This window comes from Episyrphus balteatus, chromosome 2 (assembly GCF_945859705.1).
Source record: "Episyrphus balteatus chromosome 2, idEpiBalt1.1, whole genome shotgun sequence".
Classification (NCBI taxonomy): Eukaryota; Metazoa; Arthropoda; class Insecta; order Diptera; family Syrphidae; genus Episyrphus; species Episyrphus balteatus.
The window spans coordinates 106,777,477-106,804,842 of NC_079135.1; the positions used below are offsets into that span (position 1 = coordinate 106,777,477).

The 27,366-nt window shown below is 31.3% G+C and overlaps 1 protein-coding gene across 1 annotated transcript in view; it reads right to left on the bottom strand.

Moving 5' to 3' along the window:
- The window catches only part of LOC129911659 (A disintegrin and metalloproteinase with thrombospondin motifs 12), a 40,136-nt gene extending 13,017 nt beyond the window's left edge, over nucleotides 1-27,119 (bottom strand). Inside the window, exons 1-9 of the mRNA XM_055989522.1 lie at nucleotides 26,939-27,119; nucleotides 25,942-26,110; nucleotides 25,684-25,843; nucleotides 13,411-13,530; nucleotides 13,186-13,302; nucleotides 12,587-13,020; nucleotides 12,394-12,495; nucleotides 12,155-12,268; nucleotides 5,565-5,711 (exon numbers count right to left, since the gene is read on the bottom strand). Coding sequence (XP_055845497.1) covers nucleotides 5,565-5,711; nucleotides 12,155-12,268; nucleotides 12,394-12,495; nucleotides 12,587-13,020; nucleotides 13,186-13,302; nucleotides 13,411-13,530; nucleotides 25,684-25,843; nucleotides 25,942-26,110; nucleotides 26,939-27,029 — 1,454 coding nt within the window. The 5' untranslated portion in view covers nucleotides 27,030-27,119. The remainder of the gene's footprint in view (nucleotides 1-5,564; nucleotides 5,712-12,154; nucleotides 12,269-12,393; nucleotides 12,496-12,586; nucleotides 13,021-13,185; nucleotides 13,303-13,410; nucleotides 13,531-25,683; nucleotides 25,844-25,941; nucleotides 26,111-26,938) is intronic.
- Between the last annotated feature and the right edge of the window lie 247 nt (nucleotides 27,120-27,366).

The following is a 27,366-nucleotide window of genomic DNA, read 5'->3' on the forward strand; positions in this document are numbered from 1 at the left end:
TCAAGTGTGAATACACTCTTCTTCAGGACTATAATAATAAAATAATTCTAAAAAAATTATAATATATTTATAATAGATACTTATCTTAAACTTTTTTTTCTTAAATTCTTTGTTATGGTTCTCAGTAAGTTTTTTAGATTTCTTAAATCGCTCAAATATTTAAAAATTCAATAAAAATGTCTTGAAAAAGACGTTTGTAATCATTGAACTTTCAAAATATAAAAATTTTTTATTCATTGATAAGAAATTCAAAAAAATTTTTTCGTTATCAAATTTAAGTGAAATTGAGTTGATTATAAAATTCACCTTGAGAAATAGTTCCTTTTAACAAACTGACTATAAATACTACTAAGCCCTTCACAATCCGATCTCCTATTTACAATGCCGTCTTAACCATAAGGGCACACGGGGCCCGTGCCCAGGGCCCCCATTCTTAGGGGGGCCCCGAAGGAACGAATATTATATTCTCAAAACATTTTTGTCGGTCAGACCATCTACCAAAAAATTTTAGTTTTTATATGGCACCCAAACAATCAAATAAATTTTTTTCTACACCTATACGGAAAATATATGTTTTCAAAAAGAAAACAAACTACGTGGCGTTGTATGCGGACAAAATTTTAAATCCAAACCACCAAACCCAAATTCAATTTTCAAAAAAAAAAAATAAGAATAATATTTTCAAAAAACAAGAAAAATACCTTTTTTTTCCACTGTAGGTAAGATTATTTATTATTTATTAATAAAAACAACGAATTCTCTTCCATTATCTTTTTCCTTAACCCTTTCGAACCCAAGCTATGAAAATCAATATTAAAAAATGTTTTTTCGGTATTATCGGGTCAAAAACATCACAACTAAGAAATATGAATAGCAAAAAGTTATTTTCCAAAATAATAAATAGCAAAACTAATGTGTTTTTCTCATGTTACATGTAAGTAACATGCACTGCCTATGACCACCAAAAGAAGTCGGAGAACTGAGAAAATAACTTTTTATGAAACTATAATGTATGCTACTTCATCTAAGCAAAAAAGCAAAACACTTTCATCATTAACATTTTTTATATCTTTTTTTCAAAATTATGACCATATATAAAAAATTTTTTTTTTTGCAAAAAAAAAAAAATGTGAATTTCAGTCCCTTTCTCGATAAAAAAAAAATTAAAGGTATGATATTTGACTAACTTTTTGTAATAATCCAGTAACTAGGCATTATTATCTTTCAATTAAGCCATCGTTACCTAAAAAATTGTTTAATTTAATATTTTGTACGAATTTTTAAAAAAATGTTACATGAGAGTAACGCTGGGTCCGAAAGGGTTAAATAATAATTTCGTTTGAAGTTTGCAAAACTGTCAAATTTGAAGTGCGTGTTAAAATCAGTGTAAAAATATGAGTAATTCGTATTAAAAGACGAAAAAGAATCAATTCGTCGGCAAAAAACATCAATACTTTTTCCGTTGGAAAACGTTTGAGAAAAAACTATTGCCGACTCGTCGACGGTACATCAATGTTTTGGTTCAATGGAAAACGCCATAGTACAATGGTTTTAATTTGAATTGCTCTCGTATTTAAAGATTGACACATAAAATTCATTAAATAACTTTTAAAAAAATTGTTTTTCAAAAAAAAAAAAATATTTTTTAAATCCAAAAATAACACCGGCACACAAAAAAAATTGTTATGTACCAGGAACCAGACCTATCTTTCTATATGTTTTAGGACCCGCTGAATTGGAATTTCAAGTCTGTTTGGCCCTGTCACCCTCCAGTTTTGAGTAAAATGCAACAAACTCAAAAAAAGGAAGTTTTTTACCTTTTTTGGGGTCATTGTTGCATTTTTCTCAAAACTGGAGGGTGACCGGGAAAAACGGACTTGAAATTCGGATTCAGCGGGTCCAAACACATATAGAAAGATAGGTCTGGTTCTTAGTACATACAACTTTTTTTTTTGTGTGCTGGCACTGTCGCGACATGTTGCTGTCATCCCCGGCACAAAAAAAAAATATCCAAAATAATTTTTTTTTTAGTTTTCTTAGTTTTAATGTCAGTATAAACCTTTTTATGTAAAAATTTTCATTAAAATCGGTTGTGTCGTTTTCATTAAGAAATCGGTTCTATGGCAAGTAGGTACCGTTAATAACGGTCCAAAAAATATTTTTCTTCTTTCAAAAGTGCGGCCTTATTTGCAGCAAAACATATTTTTTTTTTCAAAGCAAAATCGTTATCCGTTTTTGAGAAAATTGCAATATCTCGAAAACTTTATATTGTAGATATCCGTTGAAAAAGAGACATTAAAATAAAAAGGCAAAAAATAAAAAAAACGGCTCTTGAAAATTACGTAGAAATCGTCTGTACCGAGTTTTTTAGCAAATCTATCAATCCGTTTGAGCTCTTTTTTCCAATTCTTCAAACTGAAACTTAACGGATACAGGGTACAATTATTGGTAGTGGCAACGATTGATGTCTCGATGCACGTATTATTGGCACCCCCTTTACTTTATATGAAACGATATATTGGCACCCCTTTTTAACCATAACCATTGCCTTTAAGCCAACCATTGTACTTATTTTACTTACCAAAAGGGCCCCAAATTCTTGTGTGCCCAAGGGCCCCAGGATAGTTAAAGACGGCCCTGCCTATTTACAGTATTGTCTGTATCTAAAATATGTAGCATTTCTAAAACCATTCTTTTATTAAAATGCTTCTCTGTTTGTAAAATATCTACATTGTTATAATCTGGCCTATGTCCCTCATCTACACAATGTAAAGCTAGAGCAGTTTTTTGTGAATGTCCGTTGTTAATATCCGATCTATGACCAGCTATGCGATTTTTGAGCTTCTGCATGGAAGTACCTACATAAACTAATGGACAATTGTTTGCTCCATCACCTAAACATTTTATTTTATAAACTATATTTGATTTATCATTTTTTGAAAGTTCACTTTTTAAATTCGAAAAAAGTGAATTTCTTAAAACATTTACTGACTTAAAAGCTAAACGAACACTATCTTTGTTTCTAATAGGAGCATCTAAAATTCGATTCGAAAGATTAGGAATGTACAAACAACTTCTGTAAGAAAACTGCGTTCTATTATTCACTAAATTTGGTTGAACTAATGGGTTAAAATATTGGTTCAATAATGTTTTTATTATACCTATGGGAAAAGAATTTGAAAGCAGAGTATCCATGATTCTACTAATGTTATTCCGACGAAAGGCAATGTCACTAATATCTAATACTCTGCTAATAAAATTTTTGGCTGTATTAACAATAATCTGTTTTGGCTGTTGGGAATTATAATTAATAAGTCGACCTGATGATGTTGCTTTCTTATACCAATCAAATATCAAATGTTTATTTTTCCTTATAACGAGTACGTCAAGGTATGGAAGTTTTCCATTATTTTCATATTCAACTGTAAACTGAATTTTTGGATGAAAACCATTCAATGCATCTAGAATTGAATTGACATGACTAGATTTAAGTATAACAAAAATGTCATCCACATATTTTGTAATAATTTTAGGTTTATAAGGAATATTATCAAAGACGTTATCCAATAGAGCTTCCATTACAATATCTGCCAAAATTGGAGATGCAGGACTGCCCATCGGAACTCCTTGTTTTTGTTGATAAAATATTTTATCAAATTCTAAATAATTATTATCTATTACACAAAATCGTAATATTTCTAAGAATTTTAATTTTGGAATTCTGGTATGGTCTTTAATAATATCCCAACTTTTCTCAACCAAATCTAGTGCTAATGGAATAGGAATGTTAGTGAACAATGATACAACATCAAATGAAACAAGAATATTATCTTGTTCTAAAATAACTGGTGAAACTGTTGATGTAAACGATGAAGCGTTTTTAACATTGTATTTAGAGTTAATAGTTACATTTTTTAAAATTTTAACCATATATTTGGATAACTCATAACATGGAACTTTTAAAGAAGAACAGATTGGCCTTAGAGGTACATTTGGTTTATGTATTTTAGGCAGACCATAAATTTTTGGACAATTGGCAACATAAGTCGTCATACATTTTTTCTCTGATTCATTTATAAATTTTTGTATAAATAAGTCTTTAACAATTTTGTTATTATGACTTTGAATTTTGTTTGTTGGGTCATTCCTTAAAATAGAATAAGTATTCCCATCAGCCATCATTGTATTCATTTTATTAAAATAATCTGTTTTTAAGATAGCCACAGTTACATTACCCTTGTCAGCCGGAACAATATAAATTTCTGGATGTCTTCTCAAAAATTTTTTCGTATCAGTTAATATTTTATTCAAATATTTATCAAAAGGGGAAATAGATACACATCGAAGATAATTTTGAAGTATTTGTGTAAAACATGACCGTGCAGGTTCTTGTTCACTTTGTTCCTTACTTAAGTTAAGTTATTTAACAAAGGTCACGAAGAAAGGAATAATAGTGTATCGTTTTGTGTTAAGCCGTTTCCCAGCAGAATCCTGGTATTAGATTTTAACAAAGACTTGGTAATTATCATTTTTTGGTTATAACGGTGGTGGAGTAAGTCGATTTTATTTTTTAAGTTTTTTATATTTGTTTCTTACTACTGAGTTTACTGTATTTGAATTCGTTCTGACTTCAATGTCTAATCGATTGATTCGCTTGCTTTAATACTAAACATTTTTTTTTTTCAAGAATTTTAAATTGGTCTATCTACACAATCGAAGTGATCAATTAACAAAATTTAAAAGCAATAATTTGAATGTGTTTTGAAAATGTTGGTCAAATATAAAAATAAAATTGAAAATTTCGTATTTCTTTTTTTTGTTTAATGTTTTCCGAATTGGCATTCGATACTTAGTAGGTATACAATTAAAATAGGCATTAAAAAAAATTGTTACACTCATGAAGCTTGGCAAAAAGTTTGCATTTATTATAAGAACCAAGGATCAAAAAAGTCTATAAAAAAATTGTGTGGAGGGGTGTTTTTTCGGTCAAAAATAATGGAAAAAACTATTTCTGGAATATAATTATATGACACATGATTTTAAGGTATTTTTTGATGCTTAATTTAATGACATTAAAATGAAGTGAATACGATTTCTGTATGAAAAGTTATCGCTTTTCTCACACATAACTCAACCTATAAAAAAAAAAACAATCGTTCACAAACAATATTTTTAAGAACTTTATGAATCCTTTGTCCCTGCTTAAAAAAAAGCACACTGTTTTTAATCTACAATTGCTTTTCTTAACTTAAAAGTTCTTTGTAACTCCAAATTATCTCATTATTTACTCAGCACAAAAAAACTTGCTCAGAGACTTAAGCTTCCATAGAATGTCTAATATCTTAAATGTCATCTGTCAAACCAAACAAAAAGCATTGTTTGTTTTTTTTTTATTTATACCTGCGTCACTTATAGATAGCAAACAACTATAACGGAAAAAAGTCATAATACAATTATTAATAAGGTCTAAGTTTCAATTTTCTATAAATCAACACCTTAAACAAAGTACCTACCACAAACATATAAGATAACTTTTTATTGTCTTTTGTTATACTCATACTCACTCAAGAAAATGTGTAATGTACTTCCGGCTGCAATTCGACCAGGATACTTGTAATCTATCTGAGTCAAATATTGGTGTCATAATATGAACAATTGGTCCACTACGTCCATGACAGCCTATTTTCATTGTATCATGAAACATGCCAAAACTGTAAAGAAACAAGCAAAAAATGTAAGCAAACAAACCAAAATAATAGAAAAAAATTCAAATAGATAAGCCATAATGCACTCCAATTGTTACACCTATAAAATATGAAAAAGTTAAAACCACAAAAAAATATATGCGGATGCTGTTGAGAGCGAATGCACTTTAATGTTACCTTTACTTTGTCAGAGTCCCAATCCCATTTAAGTGTTATTGTGTTTTTTTTTTCAAAATGTCAAAACCTCTTAATCATAAATAAATAGAAATATATACACGGTAACAGCTGCTACCGAGTTTAATCACAGCGGAACAATCGAAACACGAATCCGAGGATTAGCTGGAATAAATCAATTTTCAATAATTGGCGCAATTTGTCAGCACTGTGCTTGGGCTCAAGTTGCAAAGAGGGTTTTATCTTTACCCAGCTTTAACTTTAAGCTTTAAAAATATCTCTTTATTCATCCCACAATAGTTTTTCTTTGTTGCCGCTAAGGGTCTCTGATTATATATTTTTGTTTGTGTATTTTAAACAATTTAAATGTATAAATTGCTGATGAAGCTTCAGATCAACAATTTAATAGGGTTGCCATGATAAGTCTATAAGACGATTTTTGACGTTAAAATTATGTTAAGAATTTAAAATATTTTCAAATTTTTCTAGATTTCTGTTAACCGCCAACTGAAGAAGATTGAACTGTTATTTTTCTTTTTGCTTTAGAGTTGCCGTATTACCAAAAAAGTGTAGGTTTGTTAAAATAAAATTTGACATTTTAAATGACTGGGCTTTTTTTGACATGTCTTGATAGAGTACGGAGTACATATAAACAATATATTTTTTTCTGCATCAGTGGCAACTCTGAAGACTTCAGATGAACGATTTGACAGGGTTGCCACGATAATTCTATAAGGTAAAAAGTTGAGTTAAACAATTTTCATTTTCAAACATTTTATCAGAAGATTCAAGAAGTTTTCTTTAATAATTTTTTTTTAGAGTTGCCGTATTACCAAAAGAGGATTGGTTTCTCAAACTAAAATTTGATGTTTTAAATGATTCGGATTTTTTTGACACGTCTTGGCAGAGTACATTTTAAACTGGGTCTTGTTTATTTGTTTCCTTCATTCAAATAAATCTTTTTTTTACTATATTGTTGTGGCAACACTGGCGACAATTATTGTAAGCATCAATCTATTGTAGGTATTCGAGTATAATCCCAGTTCCCGAGATATAAATTAGCAATAAATTATTCAACAACGACCGATTAAGCTGTTGATGTTGTTGTTTTTTTTTTATTTTTCTTCTCTTCATTTTCGTATCAATCAAACCAGACTGACAGGCACGCTTGCGCGTATATGGCTTTGCTACAACCAACCACTTGCGCGCGGCGGCGCGGCGATGCGATAAGACGAGATGCTAGGCCTCATGCCTTTACGTTAGCGTGTCGTGCCGCGCACTATATTCTACGCGCGGTTACCGCCATCCGTCACCGTACCACCGTACCACTACTACTGGTGGTGTGTCAAACTTTTTGTCCATAGTTTTGTATGGGCGGTGGGGATGCGGCAGCTAGCGGCGGTATGCAGTGGCGGTGGCACAGCATGTTTAATATACAAAAAAACAAAATCTAAATAAACATCCACACTGAACTCTGCTGGAGGAAATGGAAAAATAATAGTGTGGGATAGCAAGCGTGTGGGCGCGTCTCGTTCGCAAAACGTAGTTTACTATACACACCACAACCTTCAATGGATTGATAAATACTCTCTCATATAGCATAGCATATAAGATAGAAAGAGATGTTTGCATTAGAGGAATTGTGAAGCATGAATGGACCTCCATTTTTTTTGTATGGTGGACTTGGAAGTGGTTTTTATGAATGAAAATTTTATATTACGGAAGATTGAATGAATGAGAGATATAGTGGACGTTGGAAGCGAGACTTAATAGCAAACTTGAAATAGCCATAAGCCGGTTTCTTTTTAGTTTTTTTTTTTTAAGAGATTCATTTATAATGACTTTTTTGGGCCTAGGAGATGACATTACTTTGTTGTAAATGATGATTTGTTTCCATGTAGAAAATACTAGATTACATGTCTTACTATTTTGAAACAATAATTTGTATTTTTGCAACAAAAAGTATTTCTTTTAAAATATTTATACTATAATGAAATGATTGTTTACATCAACGAATTAATCAAACCTTCGAAAACTACCACAGTAATATCGATTTTTTATTGGCTGTTTTTAACAACTTGTATTTTTTTTATTTAATTAATTTATTAATATCGTTTTTAAATGATCTTAAGGATCAGAATATCATCATATTCCATCATATATTGGCACGAATTATTTGCCAGCTAAAAAAAAAATTGTACTGTTTAAATTTGTCCATATAAGAAAAAAAAAAGTACGCATACGCCACAGTGACCCATTTTACAAAATGACACTCCTATATAATATTTTATCCCCCAAAAAACGCTACCTTCGCAAATGGCAATGGCTTATAACATCCGGACGACACCAAAACAAACACACACAACACGCTTCAAAGCCCAGATTAAAGTTAAGTTTTTTCAAAATGCAGACATTTTCTTACTACCAAAACGGAAAAGAGATGACAATTTCCCCTTAATCTTTAACTCTTTGAAGTGAATTCATAGATGATAAAATAATCATGTTATAAATTTTACATTATTTTAGTAGACTCGTGCTCTCGTTGCTTAGCTAGTCTTAAAAAGATTTAATGCAAAAAACCCACTGTTTATAAAAGAAAGAAAGCTTTTCTTACAAATTAACAGAACTTAAGTTTCTTATGTTTTAAAAAATATTACACGGTGTAACACTCAAAAAATACGCGGGCGGAGACCTATCAGGTTTTGTAGAGCTAGTCGCACTGAATACGAAACGGTATTTAAAAATCCCCTAACACCCCCAAAATCTGGAGTTACGGGCAAAAAACGGTTTTTTGGACCTTCGCCCATTGAAAAAATTCTAGCTTCGACAATTTTTTACCCATTTTCGATTTTTTTACAGTTTCTGATAGAAGATAAATATACCTTTTTAACAATGTATAAAACATGTAACTCGGTTAAACCACTTAGAATTTATAAGATGTCAAAGTTCAAAAATTCAATTTTTTTTGTCATTTGCCCAACTTCGGCATCAATTTAAAGTATATGTTTTCAAAACAACATGCTATTTAAAAAATATATTCTAAAACTATATCTATTTTCCAATTGATCGAAGTATTTTTTATGAAAATCACTTCAATATTGGCTTAGAAAAAAAAAATTTTCGATTTCAACCCAGATACAGAAATTCGAACTTTTAGGTATAGAACAAAAATGTTGTTTCGGCACGTAGTAGGATAAGTTGGGCGCCAGGATTTGATGAAGGGTTTTTGTAGAGGAGCTGAATACAAACATTTTTTTTCTTTGGGAGGGGGGTCTATCTCCCCCCGTTTAGGTGGGAGGGGCATTTTTCTAAAAAAAATTATCAAAATAAAAAAAAATTATTAAAAAACAACGGCAACACTTACAGTAATAAATGATACCATTTCCAAAAGGCAAAATTGTGCATTTGATTCTAATTTTTAAATCAATATAATATTACCAATAGTTTTTGAAATAATCGATTTCAAAGTTAAAAATAGGGGAACAAATTTTTTTTAAAACTCATTTTATACTATTTTTGTCCAGACTGTGAATTTTAGTAAATAAGTTACTTAGACAGAAAATTGCCTCAATTAATTCCTTATCGAACAGTGAAAACTATATGTTTCTATGTCTTCTAGTTTTTGAGAAAATTGAAAAATAAAAAAAAATAAAAACAAAAAATATTTTGAAAAAAGAAAAATCTGATAAAATAATTTTTCAATTTTCCCAAAAACTAGAAGACATAGAAACATATAGTTTTCACGGTTCGATAAGGAATCAATTGAGGCAGTTTTCTGTCTAAGTAATTTATTTACTAAAATTCGCAGTCTGGACAAAAATAGTATAAAATGAGTTTTAAAAAAAATTTGTTCCCCTATTTTTAACTTTGAAATCGATTATTTCAAAAACTATTGGTAATATTATATTGATTTAAAAATTAGAATCAAATGCACAATTTTGCCTTTTGGAAATGGTATCATTTATTACTGTAAGTGTTGCCGTTGTTTTTTAATAATTTTTTTTTATTTTGATAATTTTTTTTAGAAAAATGCCCCTCCCACCTAAACGGGGGGAGATAGACCCCCCTCCCAAAGAAAAAAAATGTTTGTATTCAGCTCCTCTACAAAAACCCTTCATCAAATCCTGGCGCCCAACTTATCCTACTACGTGCCGAAACAACATTTTTGTTCTATACCTAAAAGTTCGAATTTCTGTATCTGGGTTGAAATCGAAAATTTTTTTTTTCTAAGCCAATATTGAAGTGATTTTCATAAAAAATACTTCGATCAATTGGGAAATAGATATAGTTTTAGAATATATTTTTTAAATAGCATGTTGTTTTGAAAACATATACTTTAAATTGATGCCGAAGTTGGGCAAATGACAAAAAAAATTGAATTTTTGAACTTTGACATCTTATAAATTCTAAGTGGTTTAACCGAGTTACATGTTTTATACATTGTTAAAAAGGTATATTTATCTTCTATCAGAAACTGTAAAAAAATCGAAAATGGGTAAAAAATTGTCGAAGCTAGAATTTTTTCAATGGGCGAAGGTCCAAAAAACCGTTTTTTGCCCGTAACTCCAGATTTTGGGGGTGTTAGGGGATTTTTAAATACCGTTTCGTATTCAGTGCGACTAGCTCTACAAAACCTGATAGGTCTCCGCCCGCGTATATTTTAAAACCTCATTTTTGTAACACCGTGTTATTAATGGAATTTCGCGTTTTAAATTAAAGGAAATGAATTCGAGGTCGATTGTTTTGCAGAGACAAAACGTAAGTCACGTACAAAATTCGAATAGTTTTTAGTGATATTTAAGGGACTGTATTTAAGTGAAAAATTGTCTTTTTGGTACGAAAAAAAATTCATGGTACTATTTTCAAAAAAAAAAACTTTAAAATATTTTTTAAAAAATTCCAAAATTGTGTTTTTCGGTAACTTAAACACTTTTGCATAAATACCACATTAAAACTAGATTTTGTAAAAAAAAGGTGCTGAAATGTTGGTGTTGTAGATAAAAACTGATTGATTTAGATTGGAAATGAGGGTCAAGATGTAGTATTAAGAAGTTTTTGGGAGACATAGTATTGGAAAACTTTTTATTTCATGTAAGGTGCGTTACCTTTAAGTAACTTATGTAGGTATCTGTAACAAAGAACAGGGCATGAACAAAAAAGATATGAAACTATTTTCTCTTCCATCATCAATACAACTTTTGCACAAAGGTTTGAAATCACGGAGTAAATTTCAGATCTGTTCAGAGACTCTGTGAAATAAAAGCCCAGGAAATAACACCCTAACCAAAATTGTTGCAGTGTTTTATAATGAGTTGGTGTTCCATGAAGAAAATGATTTGAAATGAAAAAAACCTTTTTTTTTCATATACCTAAATCTTAAAATTAAATACTCATAACATTATTCTGTTATCAGCTTATAATTTTCAAAACAAGCATTTTCGATTAAGTAAGTTTGCGTTGTCGGGCCGGAGACGTATTTCTGTTCCTATTCTTGCTATTTTATCCGCTTTAAAATTCCACGGCTTTCAGCATCAGAGGAACATTAAATTCAAACTGTTTTGCCATCTGCATTACAGACAGTCGACAATTTATAGGGTTCTAATGGAATTCAAATAGACTGATTGATGGGATTTTAAGGTAGCCTGATTATCCACCAAACGTTGCGTTTGCAGGACGATCCTAGTACTTTAATGTAAAGTCTCAAAGTCGCTTATCAAAACGAGTTGCTTCGTCTACTGAAAAAATCATTCAAAACTTGCAAAAAACACAAAGTAATCGCCAAGCATGAAATGCGAAATTTGAAGAAAACTACACACCTTTTTCTCAACAGAAATGTTGGACCTCAATAAATGCATAAAAATTCTAATGTAATTCTAATTTGAATTCAAATTCAAATAATGTTTGTTGCTATCTATAATGCATTTCCGCTTTTTACGCACAGTTATATGACAAAAAAAAAAACCAAACTACTTTGTGGCCTACTCCATTCAAAAGACCATTTGGGGCCAAAAACATTTTCAGACAAATTTTATGCACACACATATTCCAATTTTAAGCTTGCTTTTACGCACGCACCTACATAATATTTTCTCCCCAATAAAACGCTTCCTACGCAAATGGCAATGGCTTATAACATCCGGACGACACCAAAACACACACACAACACGCTTCAAAGCCCAGATTAAAGTTAAGTTTTTTTTTTTCAAAATGCAGACATTTTCTTATTACCAAAACGGAAAAGAGTCTGTGCAGTAGGCATATACAAATATACTTACTTGTGGCCCAATTCATGGGCAATCGTATGCGACAGCACAATCCCATTATCCTCGTTGACGCTACACGATTGCGTTGGCTTGCACATTCCACCCACATTGGCGACGCCCAGCGTCCTACAAAAAAACAAAAATAACAAAAAAAACGACATGTTGTTAAAATGAATTTATGTTAAACTGTGTTCCCTCAGGAAGCGTGTATGGCCAAACAAAATGAAAAAGAAGAACAGAAAATTACATACATGCAATTATTTCCGCAAATATTTTTTCGAGTTATTAAAACGGCAACATCGTGATGATACGGACCATCCTCGTCATTTTCAAGATTTAATTTGTGCTGCCATCTGTTGGGAGAAATCACAAACAAAAAATTATCCTTCAAAGAAAGTTGGCAATTGCGACGCACGACGGACGTGCGCTCTTACGCCCACTTACGCGCAAAATGTATTCAAATTCTTTTGAGCACTTTCGGTTACATTCAAATCCGGATGTGCCTCATCCTCGTCGATCAGCAAGATCTTCACAACAATCACCTCAATGAAATTGCCAATGGTTGGATCTTTATATAGCGATGAGACCATATTCATTATGGTCAAAAGGTAGGTCTCGACGTCGTCATGAAACGCCACCATTGTCGAATCGGCCACAATCAACGTTTCCACATGACGTGGGCTGCTAATTGAACGTTTCTTGCGATGCAAACGGTCTTTCGTGTGATGGCGTTGCATCAGTCGTGGAGGATTACTATCTTCCGTCGTAGTTGTTGGCGCTGCTGGCTGGTATTGATCATGCTGTTGTTGAGCTCGGGCATGATGGGATTTGGCATGGCGCTGACGATGTCGTACTTTTCTACCACCTTGAACAATGACCTGTTTTTTTTTTGTTGTTGTTGGTTAAAAAAGTTATGAAGAAAACAAAGGAACAAAACGGACGGACGGATAACAATAAAAATAAAAAAAAAAGAGAAGAGAAAAGCGGAATAATTTTTCATGAAAAATTTACATTTTAATCAGATTCTGTTTACAAATTGTTACTTTGCCCTGCGATTGCCATTCGATCCGGGTTTCGGTACGTCTGCGGGGCTCTTTGGTGCCACAATTGCTGATGTGATGTTTTTTCTTGTTGTTGGCTTTGTTGCGGTTTTTCTTTTTCTGTTGTGATGGAAGGAATTATAAAGAAAAAAGAGAGTTTTTTGTTGTTGTTGTATAGTTTTTTTGTGGTCGAATGACGCCATGTTAATAATAATTTTTATATTTTACCTTCTCTTTGACGGAAGATCGGTGGAATACAACGTGTGGATGGCCATTTTTGGGATGTTGTTCATGATGCTTGGATGGCTCAATAAAGTATTCACTATTTTTTGTTTTAATGTGGCCTACCTGTGGAAAAAATAAAAGGGAAAACAAAAAAGTGCTATGAGAAATATTTTATTGATGGAAGAAGGTAAATGACATTAACCACAATTTAATATGGTTAAAGTAGTAGCAAGTAGACAATTTAATATTAAAATTGAAAGAGAAACAAATCTTGAAGAAATTTTTTTAAAAATACACATCAATCATTTGTAAGTATGTATCGATTTCTGACGTTTTTTTTTCAAATCAGTGGTAGATCAAGAAGGTGTCAATGTGACTTTTTATGTCTTACAGAGAAATTAATCTTAAGATACCTTTTTTTATTTACCTATATACAAATTAAATTATATTGAAAGGTAGTTCAATGATTTTTTTTCCCTTTAAAATAATGGCTCATAGTTTTTTCTACCCTATTATTTAAAGAATTTGGCCCTTTATACAAAGGTAAAAGAAATTACTATCCGTGCAATCAAAAAATGAAACTATCAAAAAACCCTTCAATTTTGTTAAAAACTCTCCAATTTTTCTATATGACATTCTCCTAGCCTAACACCACAATTTTATAAGAAAACGAGTCCATCGATGCTTCTTTGACTTCCTCTAAACTGGGACTCCTGCAAACTTTAAATACTTTTCTGTAATGCTGAAATCGAAATTATTCCAGTTCCCAGTGAAATTGGAAATTTTAATTCACACTTTTATAACGCTTTGTGTAGAAAATATCCAAATATTCAAGCTTATGCCATCCATGGTAAACTAAAGAGTTTTCTCGTAATAATAGAATCAAACCTTAGAAAAATTACTTGAAAACTTCTTTCAAAATAAAAATCTTTCACTGCCTAATTGTGTTCCGCAGGGCAGGCACCCAGGAACTCTTTTTTATTTTATGCTATTAAAGAAGTACCGTAACGTAAACGTAAGAGTGAAAAACTATTTTTTACAGATGATATAAAAATTTACAAAATCCAAAGGTTCGGCGTCCCGTTTTTGAATTTTCCATGTCTATTGCCAACTAAATAAAGGCGTCGTTTGATTTGTTTTAAAGGAGTTTTAAGGCATGTTTCTATTCGCGATTTTACTTCTGCTGTCATCCGGAATATTTTCATCTCAGCTTCAATTTCTTTCTTTCTTCTTTGTTTCTGTCTTGCAACGATTTTTTTTTTTTTTGTCTTGCAACGCTTGTAAGACTCATTTGCTGAAACAAAACTTAAATATTTAAGTAGAACATAAAATCTTATTCCCTACTTTTTCCTCTGCGTAAACCGTCACATAAGGCTTTATGTATAACTTAAATCCTTAAGTTTCGATTTAGCAAACAGCTCTTAGGCCCAGTGGCGTACGTTGAGTCGCCGTGGCCCCGGGGCAAGACTAAATTTTGGGGCCCCTTTGATATTTGGGTGAACCTTAGATACAAAAAAAAGTACGTTTACACCATACATTTTTTTTGTATGGCTTATTTATTTTTATAGGTTTATTTTAATGTTTTAATATGCACTTTGCTATACTTACTTAAAATTAATGTTGGGGCCCCCAAAATTAAATATTTAGAGGCGCATAAAATAAAAAATTTTGAAGCTTAGAATTGATAGTTCTTGGGGTCTCTGTTCTGAAGTAATAAATACATATCGTCGGTCTCAAAAGGAAACCGCGTAACTCCACCTTTTTTCGAAAATGACTTTTGAATGCCATTTTATAGAAAATATGTCAGTAGAGTAACCATTTCCATCAGCAGACATAATTTTTTTATTTTGGGGCCCTGAAAAATTAATTTTATTGCCCCCAAAAATTAAATATTTATAGAGGCCCCTAAAATAAATTTTTTTTAGCTTAGAATTGATAGTGAAAACTGAAAATGTACACCTTTGATTTTCAATCATCAAACATAGTTTATTTCTTTGGGGGTCCCTGAAAAATTATTTTTGGGGCCTCAAGATTAAGTAATATAATTTTTTTGGAGCCAAGAATTAATAGGTGTTGGGGCATCTGTTCTGAAGAAATATTCGGAATGCCACCAATAACGTAATGTTTTGTTTTAGGCCCTGATGTATTTATGTTGAATTGATATTTAATTTTCCATTTGATTGTTTTGAACCACTGAAGTAATAGCTTTGAGGATCCTCCTCAAATAATTTTCATCCATCAGAAAATTTGATGAATATTTTTATGCTCCTTAGCCCCCAAATTAATATTTGATTGCCTATCAACTAACAGGGTTCCTGAAAAATAATTTTTTGGGACTCTTCATATAAAATTTTTAGAGCCCCGAAGTCATATTTTTTGTGGCTCCTAAAGTAATATTTAGTAATCCATCAACAAATGTAATTTAATTCAACAAAACAATTTTTTTTTAATTTAATTTTTTTTGTTGACGCCCTGAAGTAAAGGCTTTTGGGGCCTCTGGCCTAAAGTTGTTTGCCTTTTTGGGGCCTCAATGTATTGACTTGAAGTAATATTTGGTATGCCATGAACAAAACTTTTTTTGCTTTTTTTTATTATTTGTGGTTGCAAAGATTTTTCAAGTAATATTTTTTGGGGCCTTAAGATAAAATTATAATTTTTCTTTTAAAAAAGCAGTTTATTTTGTTGGGGCCCCTGGGGTAACCTTTTTTTTAAATCAATATAATATATTGATTTACCAAATGACATAATTTGTGTCCCTTGTATCCGAAGTGATTCAAATACTCAATTTATGCTAACAGTTTCCTTCTCTGCATTGTCTCTAGTGGGGGCCCTGGGGTCGGTCGGGGGCCCCGGGGCGCCGCCCCGCCTGCCCCAAGGAAGTGTACGCCCCTGCTTAGGCCCATTTGCTCTTCTAAATTGTTAAAAAATATTTATTTTCAACCTAGCAATGATTTATGGTGTTTTCGATTGGACGTCCGGAAGCGTTCAGAAGTCTTCTGAAAGTGTTTTATTCGCACGAAAATGACAGCTAGAACGCTTCTCAGGAGAGAAATTCTCTTCTCGATTCAAATTCAGAATCCACTTAAGAAGCACTAACACATGGATATTTAAAAGTCAACACAATCACTCAATCAGTTTTTTTTTTGTTTTTAATTCAAAATTTTAGAAATTTTTTTCTGAAATTAGTTTTTTTATTTATTTTCAAACAAATAAACGCATTATATACTTATTTAAAATATTTTGCAGACCAACTATCCCATTAATTTGTTTAATATTACCGTTTTTGAAAATTATTTTATAATATTTCGTTTGAAAGAAAAAAAAATTAATTTATACATATTTGACATTTGAAATTTTACAGGAGAAAAGAAAAAAAATTGTATTTGATTATTTATTTACCAATACAGATATAAAATTTCAAAATTGAGTGGAGGCAATTCAAACTGTTTCATTGGATTTCAGAATGAGTTAATCCTTGAGTGAAACCAATCGAAAACGACATTACTTTCATGCGAGAAATCGCTGAGAACTTCAAACAAATTTGTTAAAACGATAAAAACGTCAATTAGTTTTATTTGTTTTTTGAAAAAGTTTATCAAAAATATTGTGAAAAATGCCTTTAAATTAATAGAAAATGGTGAAATTAGTGAAAGTCTTACAAAATTGGTGTTAAATTTAGTAAATAGATTAATTTTAGCGAATGTGTATGTGTTTTGTGAATGTATGTGGGCGTCAAAATTAGAATTGAGAATAAAACAAAAAAAGGGTTATAATATTCCCTTAAAATTTTGTTCATTGAATTTTTGCATTTGCAGATGGTTAGGTACTATTTATAAAAGTAAGTTAACTGATATTACTATATTTAATTTTTTTTCCATTTTTGAACCATGGCATAGTTTTTTGAGCTGAATTCTCCCTTTTTTGCCAAATAAATATGCTTAAGTACAACATTAACTACTTATGTTCTACTATTTCTTCCCCCTAAGTTATGTTAAACTTAGAGGAATTTATGACTCAATTTGAAGTTCGTGCAAACGGCTGTGTAGAACTTAAGGGTTTATGTTTCACATAAATATTTAAGTTTCGTTTCAGCAAATGGGCCTTAATGAATTCTTGTAAATTGTCTCAACTAACAAGTGTACCATTAGATTAATGTTCAACTGTGTGTCTGTTTTAATTACATTTTGCTCCTTCAACTTGTTACATGAATATACAAATCATTAATTAAACTGAGTGACATTTTGACAAAGCACATTAAAACATGCTTCATGGCTGAGCAATTTACAAATGTCATACATCTTTTTTTTTCACCTCGCACGCAATAAATCAAATCATATCTAAGTTCTCTTATACAAATGCTGCAACTAATGCTTATCAATTGTTAAATCGATCGCAATAGATTATATTAAATTAATGTAAAACATTATTTTTTATCTAAAAGCAATTTAATAAATGTTAACCTTTTTATTGTTATAATCTTTTGATCTTGTTGTTTTGAAGATACAAAGTGTTTTATTATTTTTTTCTTACAAATTCCTCACCTTGTCATTGTCATCTCCAACACCTTATTGACTTTCAGGGTTTCAGGCTTCACCTATATCTCAGCGGGCGGTCGCCTGGCTGACGGTGCACTTTAGTATTGTTATTGCTCTTTTTTTCATGCGCTGAGTTAAAGAGATTTATGAGTTTATTTCAGCTGCATCTAGGGTTACCATTTCTCAACATTTTCTCATTGCTTCTGCTTTAATACCAGCAAGAAAATAACGTAACTAAATGTCACTAAACGTAATGGAAAATCAAATCCGACCAATAAGTTCCTGTAAGACGGTGTTAACATGGCATCGGTCGTCCGATTCATTTAGATGTCTTTGTGTTGGTTTCTTACTTCTTGATGATAAAAATATGTCTTTCTTGGCTATCTCATTCTCATCATGGAGTGCGAGTGAGAAAGCAAGATAGAGACGTCAAAATAAGCCGAAGGAATATGAACACCGCCTATGAATTCATCACTTAATGTCAAATTTTAGCTCCCTGGACGCAAAGAAAGTAATAGATGTCACTTATTACGATGACGTTTTCAGATCAATGTTTCGATGGTCTGTCTTTTCAATATAAGTTTCCTTTTAAAGATTGTAAACTACTTGTGAGTTGATCATCTCTCACGAGTCGAAAAATCTAGTACTATCAACTACACATTCTAAATATATTTGAGCAAAAGATTATAGTTAAGTTAATTATAGTACTCGATCTGCTAATTATCTTCTCATGAATATTCTACCATCTCCAAAAGGAGAACGTGACTAATATTGTAAGATGGTAACCCTAATTGAATTTATCCTCGTGACTTGTTTTTTTTTTTTTTTTTTTTTTTTGATAACTCGATGTTAACAATAATCTGTTTTATTTTTTTAAATTTCCTTTGAATTGTTTTTCATTCTTCTTTTCCTTATTTGCGGAATTGCTTGCCACACCTACGCGCACATAAATCAAATTCGATTTTTCAAACGGAACGGAAAGACAAGCCCCATCAGCAGAGAGACTGTATAGTGGCGGCGGCACAGCGGCGCTGCGGCGGCTTGTGTATTATCTGGAATCTAAATAGGGTAAAGTCGGGGGATATGGCACCCATTTTCGTTTTTCGTTATTACTTGAGAAATAAAGAAGATATCTGTTTCCAACAAAAGCGGATTTATTTTAAAACTATTTCTTAAATACAAAATAGGTACATAAGTGTAATTCAAAAATAATTTCTTGTTATTTTTTGCAAAAATAAAAAACATTAAAAAAAACATGATTGAAAAAATGGAGGGTGATATGGCACCTAATCGAGGGTGATATGGCACCCTATTTCTTTTTGATATTTTTTTGTGACACTTGTTGCATGTGTTGTTGAAAGACGTACACGAATCATGAGACCAAAAGTGACATCATGATTACTGCCTTATTCCGCACTTTTCAGCCAATCTGCAAGCTATTTGGCAGAATTTCAGGTTCTGGTCATTTAAGAAGCCTTTTTAATGTATTGAAGTGTCAAGGGAATCGCAAAATGCTTAGGTCCTGCTTTTTTTTGACATTCAGCAGATCCAACCGCTGCTGTGATCTGGGTTTTAGTCCACGTTGCCTGGTTTGCTGAAGTTTTTTGTATATACAATTGTCAGTTGAAAAATAAATAGGTTTAAAAGTAGATGCGGGGTAAATGGCACCGGTGCCATATATCCCGATGTTTTTGGGTGCCATATCCCCCATTTGACTACACTTCTGTTTTTTTTTTTTTTTTTCAAATGACACGAATAATCTAGTTTGCTTAGTTATGGCAATGAGCAAACACAAGAATATAACCGTTACTGTTCTTTTTGTGTTACAATGAACCCTCGGCGTCAAATACTTTTGGAACCACACGTACAACAATTTTGCACAAAAAAACTTTTCGCTCAAATTGAACTCACTTTTTTGTTTGTCCATTTTTTAAATTTAAGTGGCAATGGTTACTGCGGATCCGAATGCATCCACTGAAAGCTTACTTTAGACTGAATTCTTAATTGCTCTTTTTGCTTTGAAAAGAAGTCATTAAGTGGGAGATATTGAAAGGGTGCCATATCACCCGTGGTGCCATATCACCCGACTTTACCCTATCTAAATAACTACATTGTATCTATATGGCAGGGTTAAACCTTCTGTCCATATTGTGTCGGTTGGCGGCTGCAGCGTCATCGATCGTATTATAGTCGATCGGGTAAATCGTGCAATCCGATTTGTACCAAGAAAAACGACGACGACGATCGGATGGCAATTATTGCTTCGGTCGATTAGCTTGTAATTACCAGCTATCAGAGAACGCTCTACCGGTACAGTCTCCCGCCCGCCCCAGTGCCATGAGTCAGAACAGACAAAATGACAACGAATAGATTTATTTTCTAAGCCACGACCCTATGGTAATGACATAAAACACCAATGATTTGAATCCAATACAATTATTGCTTTTGCTCTGGATCACACGGTTGGTGGCAATGTGGCGACGACGACGGTATCGCCGACGGGAGGCAGTGTGGCAAAGCTGGCGCTGCGTTCAATTGTTGAATCTGAACCCGAGCCGAGCTGGCAAAGGCTATATCATGTAATTAATTAATTATGATTGAATGTGACAGGTAGGCTGTGCGCTAGAGCTAAAGCTGCTGCTGCTGGCAGGAGGGGCCACCGTTGTGAATACTGAATAGTAATTTCACGATTCAATAGCTCACCACCACCGCACCGCCGCCGCCGCTGTGCTGTGCGCTGACACAATTTATTGGAAATCGTGTTTATGAGGCGAGTCGCGCGTAAAACCGTCAACGGATAATAATTGCATTATGCTTCTGTTGAATATTATATCTATCTATTTGTTCCTATAAAGTGGCGGTGTATTACCTTACTTGGGTGTAAAAGGGGTCTTATAGGCGCCCTGGCTTATAATAATTGTGGGCGTGGTGGTGGTGGCGGTTGGTGCTAGCTGGTTGTGTGATATATGGGATTGTGTGGTAAGAAATTGTAAATTACATGCATGGTAGGCAATCGTTGAAATAAAATATCAATGCGAGTTTGCAAATGATTTATTGGTTTCTAGTGTTTGGAATTGCTATCTGCTGAATATAAGTAATTGTTTGTTTGGGATCATTAAAGATTAGGCTCAAATTAAATTATAAGTTAAATGGTGGATATAATTTATTCTTTTTTATTTTTTCTTTATTGTGATGTAAGCACTTTAAAAGAACTTGGAATTTATAATTTTTCAAATTTATTTTTTTTTTATTCAGATTTGAAATTTTCAGGGTGTGTGGTTATTATCTAATTTTTTTTATAATTGTCTTTTGATTGGCTGTCAAGTTTTTTGTTAAAGAAATTTAAGAAATTTATTACCTATAGATTTTGTAAAACTACATTTATTAAAGGCAGATAGATATAGGGTAGAGTTGCCTAATTCCGGCCCTCTCCAGTAGCCGGCCACCTTTCAGAAAAATCCTTATAACTAGTGATTTCGTAGGATTTATTCCAAATTTTTGCTCTTATTCTGTTCTTTTAAATGTCTCTCCTAAAATTACAATATTCTTATTTTTCTTGTTATTCAGTTTTCTTAGAAAAAAATAAGTTTTTGTGAAGTGATCCAATCGGGTATGGTTTTTTTAAATTTTACTGCCGAAAGCTACTATCGTAATTAGTGTTTTGTGGAAACAATTTCAGAGCTAATGCTTTGAAATGTTGTTTTTCTTATTAATGTATATTATTCTTCAAAAAAAAAATAGGTTTTAAATAGGAAAAAGATGTGAATTTTGGTAATTTTAAGGGGGGCCGGAGATAGAACACAAAAAAAGCTTTGAAATTCAAGAGTTTCCTGTATTCGGCCCCCTTTTATTGATAAAAGTTTAAAAAATGGGCAAAAATAAATACATTTTTAAATCATTTGATGTTATAACTTATTAACAATCAAAATTGTTTCTAAATTCTTAAAACACAAAAATTTAAATAAAAAACATTCAATTTATTTAAGCTTGACCTTATAAAGTCAGTGGCCGGAAATGGGACACTAGATGGCCGAAAATAGGAAACAAAGGCCGGATTTAGGAGAATCGGACTTTTTTATACAAAAACTTAAATAAAATATTTTTGGGAACTATTATTAACTATTTTTTTTAAACATACTGAAAAATTATTATAAAAAGTACATTTTATTTCAAGAATTATTCGAAAAAGTTGATATTTGACGTTTCTGTGCTTTATTTTATGAAACAGAATCCTTAAGGGGCCGGCTACTGGCAACTCTACCCTATACCTACTGTTTTTTTCAAGATCCAAAGTAGTTGCAGCTATGTATGTATAAAAAAAAAGAATGCACGGTATATAATAAGAGAAATCCATTTCCGGTTATCAAAATGCGCCTTTAATGATTCTTGAGTCAACCGGACCAAAGGTGGAGTCACCAAATGGTCTCCATTTATTCTTGGACAGGTTAAACAGTTTTCGATTACATTGTTACTTTTAATGTAAGTAAAAATTAAGTGCTTGCCGGATCGACTTCTTTTTGTGCTATTTTTTTTAAAGGTTTTTTTGTTTTATAAGGTGGATTTCCTTTGTCTTTTTTTTTTTTATTTTGAAGAGTTTCGTCTTTAAATATAAAAGTAAGTGTTATTCAAGAAAGCTGAAAAATAAAAACTTACAAAAAAGTAATATAACAGCCCTTGGTACCTTTACCTAACAACTTAGGACTACATAATTTTAGCAGTATTTTTTCCTATTAGGCAAGAAAACAAAAATTCCGCCAACTTCCGATATTTTGTTTTATGATTTGTTTTCTGCACGGATTACTGGGTAAAAAAATATACTTTAACCATTTCGCTTGCAATACTTAATGGCTCCGAAATCTTAGCATCCCATATTTAAAATTTAAATTATAACTGCGGGTCACTGTGGCGTATGTGTAACTTTTTATATTGAAATATATTATTGGTTAATACAAATTTTAAAATATGACAAGTAATTTTTGCATTTATTAATAACACTTTGTAAGAGACTTCATCTCTCACATGCAATATAATATTTTATTTTATAAACGACATTAATAATAATAACGTACGGCAACGCTTATCTACGATATAATGTTTCATGTTCATATTCCACTTTATTATTTTTATTGAGAGCAAGAAAAGCTTTTTATAATTTGTATGTTTCTTTCGAAATGTATACAAACTGTAAAATATAAAAGAGCTTAATGAAAAACTCTTTCTCAAGAAATCGAATGATTTTTAACCTGTTTCTATGCAAATCATTTTTGTGATCTTACTGTTATAACGTTCTTGTGAAAGCTTTTCTCTTATTTTAAGAAAATGATATTATGTTTTATGTTTAAGTCACACTCTGAATTAAGTATCCGAATGGACAAGTTTAATGTTTCTTTTTATTTAATTTGCTTGCTTATACTTTTTGCTTTAATTTAACTACATTTTATTTTTGCATGTTTTAATAAGTATTTTGCTCGGATGGTTACGCTTTTATTATTTTTTATTAAATTGTTAACAAATTTGCATGCAAGACGCTTACAACTTTTATAGAACCTTTTGCATTTAAAAATACAAACAAATAATTTTGATCACAATTTTGCATTAAAAATTCAAATAAAATTCATTTTTCAAAAAAATAAAACAATATCTGAAATCAAATCGCCCCACAAAACAAGTACGCAGTTTTATTTGATATATTAAGGTGCATTTTTAGAAAAAACAAAATTTCAAAATCGTTAGAGCCGTTTTTTAAAAAACTAATTTTTTATAAATACTTTTTTGAAAAAAAAAAGTTTTAAAATAAAACTGGTATGCCATTTTGTAGAAATCACTAATCAACATCTAAAAAAAAAAATTCAATGTCCCGTTTTCGAAATTTGATTTTTCAAAAAAAAATTTTCAAAATTTTTTTAAAAATCCAAAAATTATTTTTTTCAAAATTTTATTTTTGGCTTATATTTAAAGTATATAAATACTTTTGTATAAAAATACGTTGAAATACAATAAGCAGTTTTGCAGAAAATCAGATTTGAAAAAAGCGGTCCTATGGCGGGTACCGTTAATAATGATTTTCAAAAAATTTTTTTTTCTTCAAAAGATAGACCTCGTTTAAAAACTAACATTTAAATTTTGTTAACAAAATCGTTGGAGCCGTTTTCGTGAAATTAAACTTTTCCGAAATTTTTGTATAACAGGTACCGTTATTTTTAGACCAAAAAAATTAATTCCAAAAACCCCTCTGGAGAGCCTCAAAAAAATGCTACATACCAAGTTTGAAGACAATCGCTCCATCCGTTCAGGCTGTAGCTCCTTATACAGACAGACTGACAGACTGACAGACTGACAGACTGACAGACTGACAGACTGACAGACTGACAGACTGACAGACTGACAGACTGACAGACTGACAGACTGACAGACTGACAGACTGACAGACTGACAGACTGACAGACTGACAGACTGACAGACTGACAGACTGACAGACTGACAGACTGACAGACTGACAGACTGACAGACTGACAGACTGACAGACTGACAGACTGACAGACTGACAGACTGACAGACTGACAGACTGACAGACTGACAGACTGACAGACTGACAGACTGACAGACTGACAGACTGACAGACTGACAGACTGACAGACTGACAGACTGACAGACTGACAGACAGACGGACAGACGGACTTCCGGGACCCACTCTTTTGGCATTCTCTACCATCGTAATGTTATGGAAAAATGTTATCTCAACTTTTTTTTTGTACGAATGCATAACTTGATATATAGTACCTATATCGCAAATAAAAAACAACACGAAACAACGGCTTCAAATATTTCATTGTACGAAAATGTCACTACGGACAATTTTTTTTTAAAGGCATCAGATCAAAAATAGAATTAAAATGTCACGTCACTTTATGAAGATTTTAGTTTTTGCTTCTATTTTATCAAAAGAGTTGCATATTAACGAGTACCTTCTTAATTTGGTTTTACTTTTAAATTTAAATATAACTTTTCAAGATTTATAGCAGTCTCTTTAGGGTAAAAATAGGGTATTTATAAAATCGCTGGTAAAATCCCAAAAGTTTTATGTCTACAAATTAAAAAGTAAGTACATCCCTCAGAATCTTCTCATCAATATGTGTAACTTTTGAGACCTATTACGATTAAATAGACTCATTAATAGAATTTATTTTCAGAGTTTACCTACAGTTTAAAACACAACTTTTGGTATTCCCTATCACTATGTAAAAGTCTATTTTATCGTCAGAGGTCTCAAAAGTAGCGTATTGATGAGAAGATTCTGAGGGCATTCCATCTCATCGGAACATAATTACATAATTGTATGTCCTATTCAATTAAAAGAAAAGTCCATATTTTGTTTTGTAAAAAGTGGGACATAAGTTCACAATTCTATTAAAAAACCAAAACCTACAACTACAAATTGCAAATTTATCAAAGGTTATTAAACAGATATTTAATGTTTTTGGATTTAAGGAACATTTTTGGATAGTTCAAACTTCTCATCTACACCAAAGGGAGCCATAAGATCAGATGTCCCTGTACTGACATTAACAACAGGGACGACTCATTTAAGTTTACTTAAGACTCATTTTCTCTGTATTATTTTTCAATCATATGTACACATCTTTAAAAAAAAAAACACAACTCATCAACCAGAATAATCAATACAAAAAAATCCTTGAACTATAAACTCTAAAGAATAAAAAAAAATAAATATTCAACTTACCAATCCATCACATGCGGACAATGCCACTTTTGATCCGGAATGCCCACGAATTTTCCCATGATAATGGCAATTTGTATTTTTATGTGGTTTCTTACGAAATCGGAGGTCTCTGCGGTGTCGTTCTATAATTAAACCTGGTGCCATAAAATAAGTATGAGGTCTAAAATAAATATATAGAAAAAAAAACATAATTAACAGCCAATTAAAAAAAAATACAAAACCGATAACAATCTAAAAACTAAAAAAAACTAGACTCACTCAAGTTCCAAGTGAAGAGTTTCATTATCTAAATCTATGTGAAAGTGTAAGTCTTCTGGGTTCATTCTATCATGATGATGTGTCAAATTGTGCGACACATGTTCGCCATTTCGATTAACCTTTCTCGGTGTAACTAACCTTCCAGAGATCAGTTCATTAGAGTGTTTTCCTAAAATGAAATGTTTTTTTTTGTTTTTAAATTAAAAATCAACTTAAACTCCTATCCCATACAAGTTTAACTATTAATCAAAATTTTAATGAAGTCATTAAACTTTTCTGATCGATTCTAATTAAGATCTATATAAGAATATTAAATTAACAAAAAAATAAATGACAACAACATCAACTTAACAAAAAAATCTCATGTGCCAAAATGCCAAACCCCAATTCCAAGAGTCAAGACGATTAAGGTTTATAAGCGTTTAAGCTCAAGGTCTTAAACAACAAAATAAAACCACTTTTGGTTCTAATCCAGGTGCAATAAAAATTATTTTAACATTTAAATTCAAGTTAAAAAAAAACATATAAAAAAGAAAACAAATAAAATAAGACCAAACGCAAATTTGAAACCGCAGACTGTTGCGCTAATTTTGCACCCAAAACATTTTGACTCAGAATGATTTTGTTAGTGGGCAGTTGTTGTCATCTTGATAATTCCAAGCTTCCTACATCTTTAGAAATCAATGAAATCCGATCTCGCAAAATAACAAAAAAAAAAATACAAATAAAAAATCTAATTTACATAAATTTTTATTCATTAAACTGTTTTCATTCACAAAAAAATGGTATTATGACCAAAATTTACACCACACCGACTGAATATCAATTAGGTCTAAATTCGCAGTTTCAAGACAGTTTCATGTTAGAAAAATTCGAAATCGGATGCCAAATTAGTAATTTTTTTTGTATTTTTATTGTTTTTTTGGTTAAAAAAAAATGTTAAATAAATTATGTTGAATCATAGACAAGTTTTTTGAAAAATTTAAATATTACTCACCATACAATTTCTGTTCAGCAAAAACACTCCAACAACAACAACAACAAATTAACGAGGAAATATACAAAAATGACAATTTATTCGCATCCATTTTGCTTGTTGCATTAAGTTAATTATTTTAGTTTATATAAATTTATTTTTTTTTTAATTTATATTTAATGGAATTATTTTTTGTTTATTTTTTTTTTTGTATTTAATAAATTAATAAGAAATATTAATAAATATAAATTAACAATAATTTGTTTTTATTTTTGTCTTAAATTTAATTAATTGAGTATTTTTTAAGTGATTTATATATTTTTGTACGAGATTATTGTGATTAATATCAATCATCCGTTGTCAATTAGTTTTGCGATTTTACTTGTTATGTCGAACATTGCTTATACATTGCAGATGCCTTAAGGGGGATTCAGTAGAAAATTGAGTTG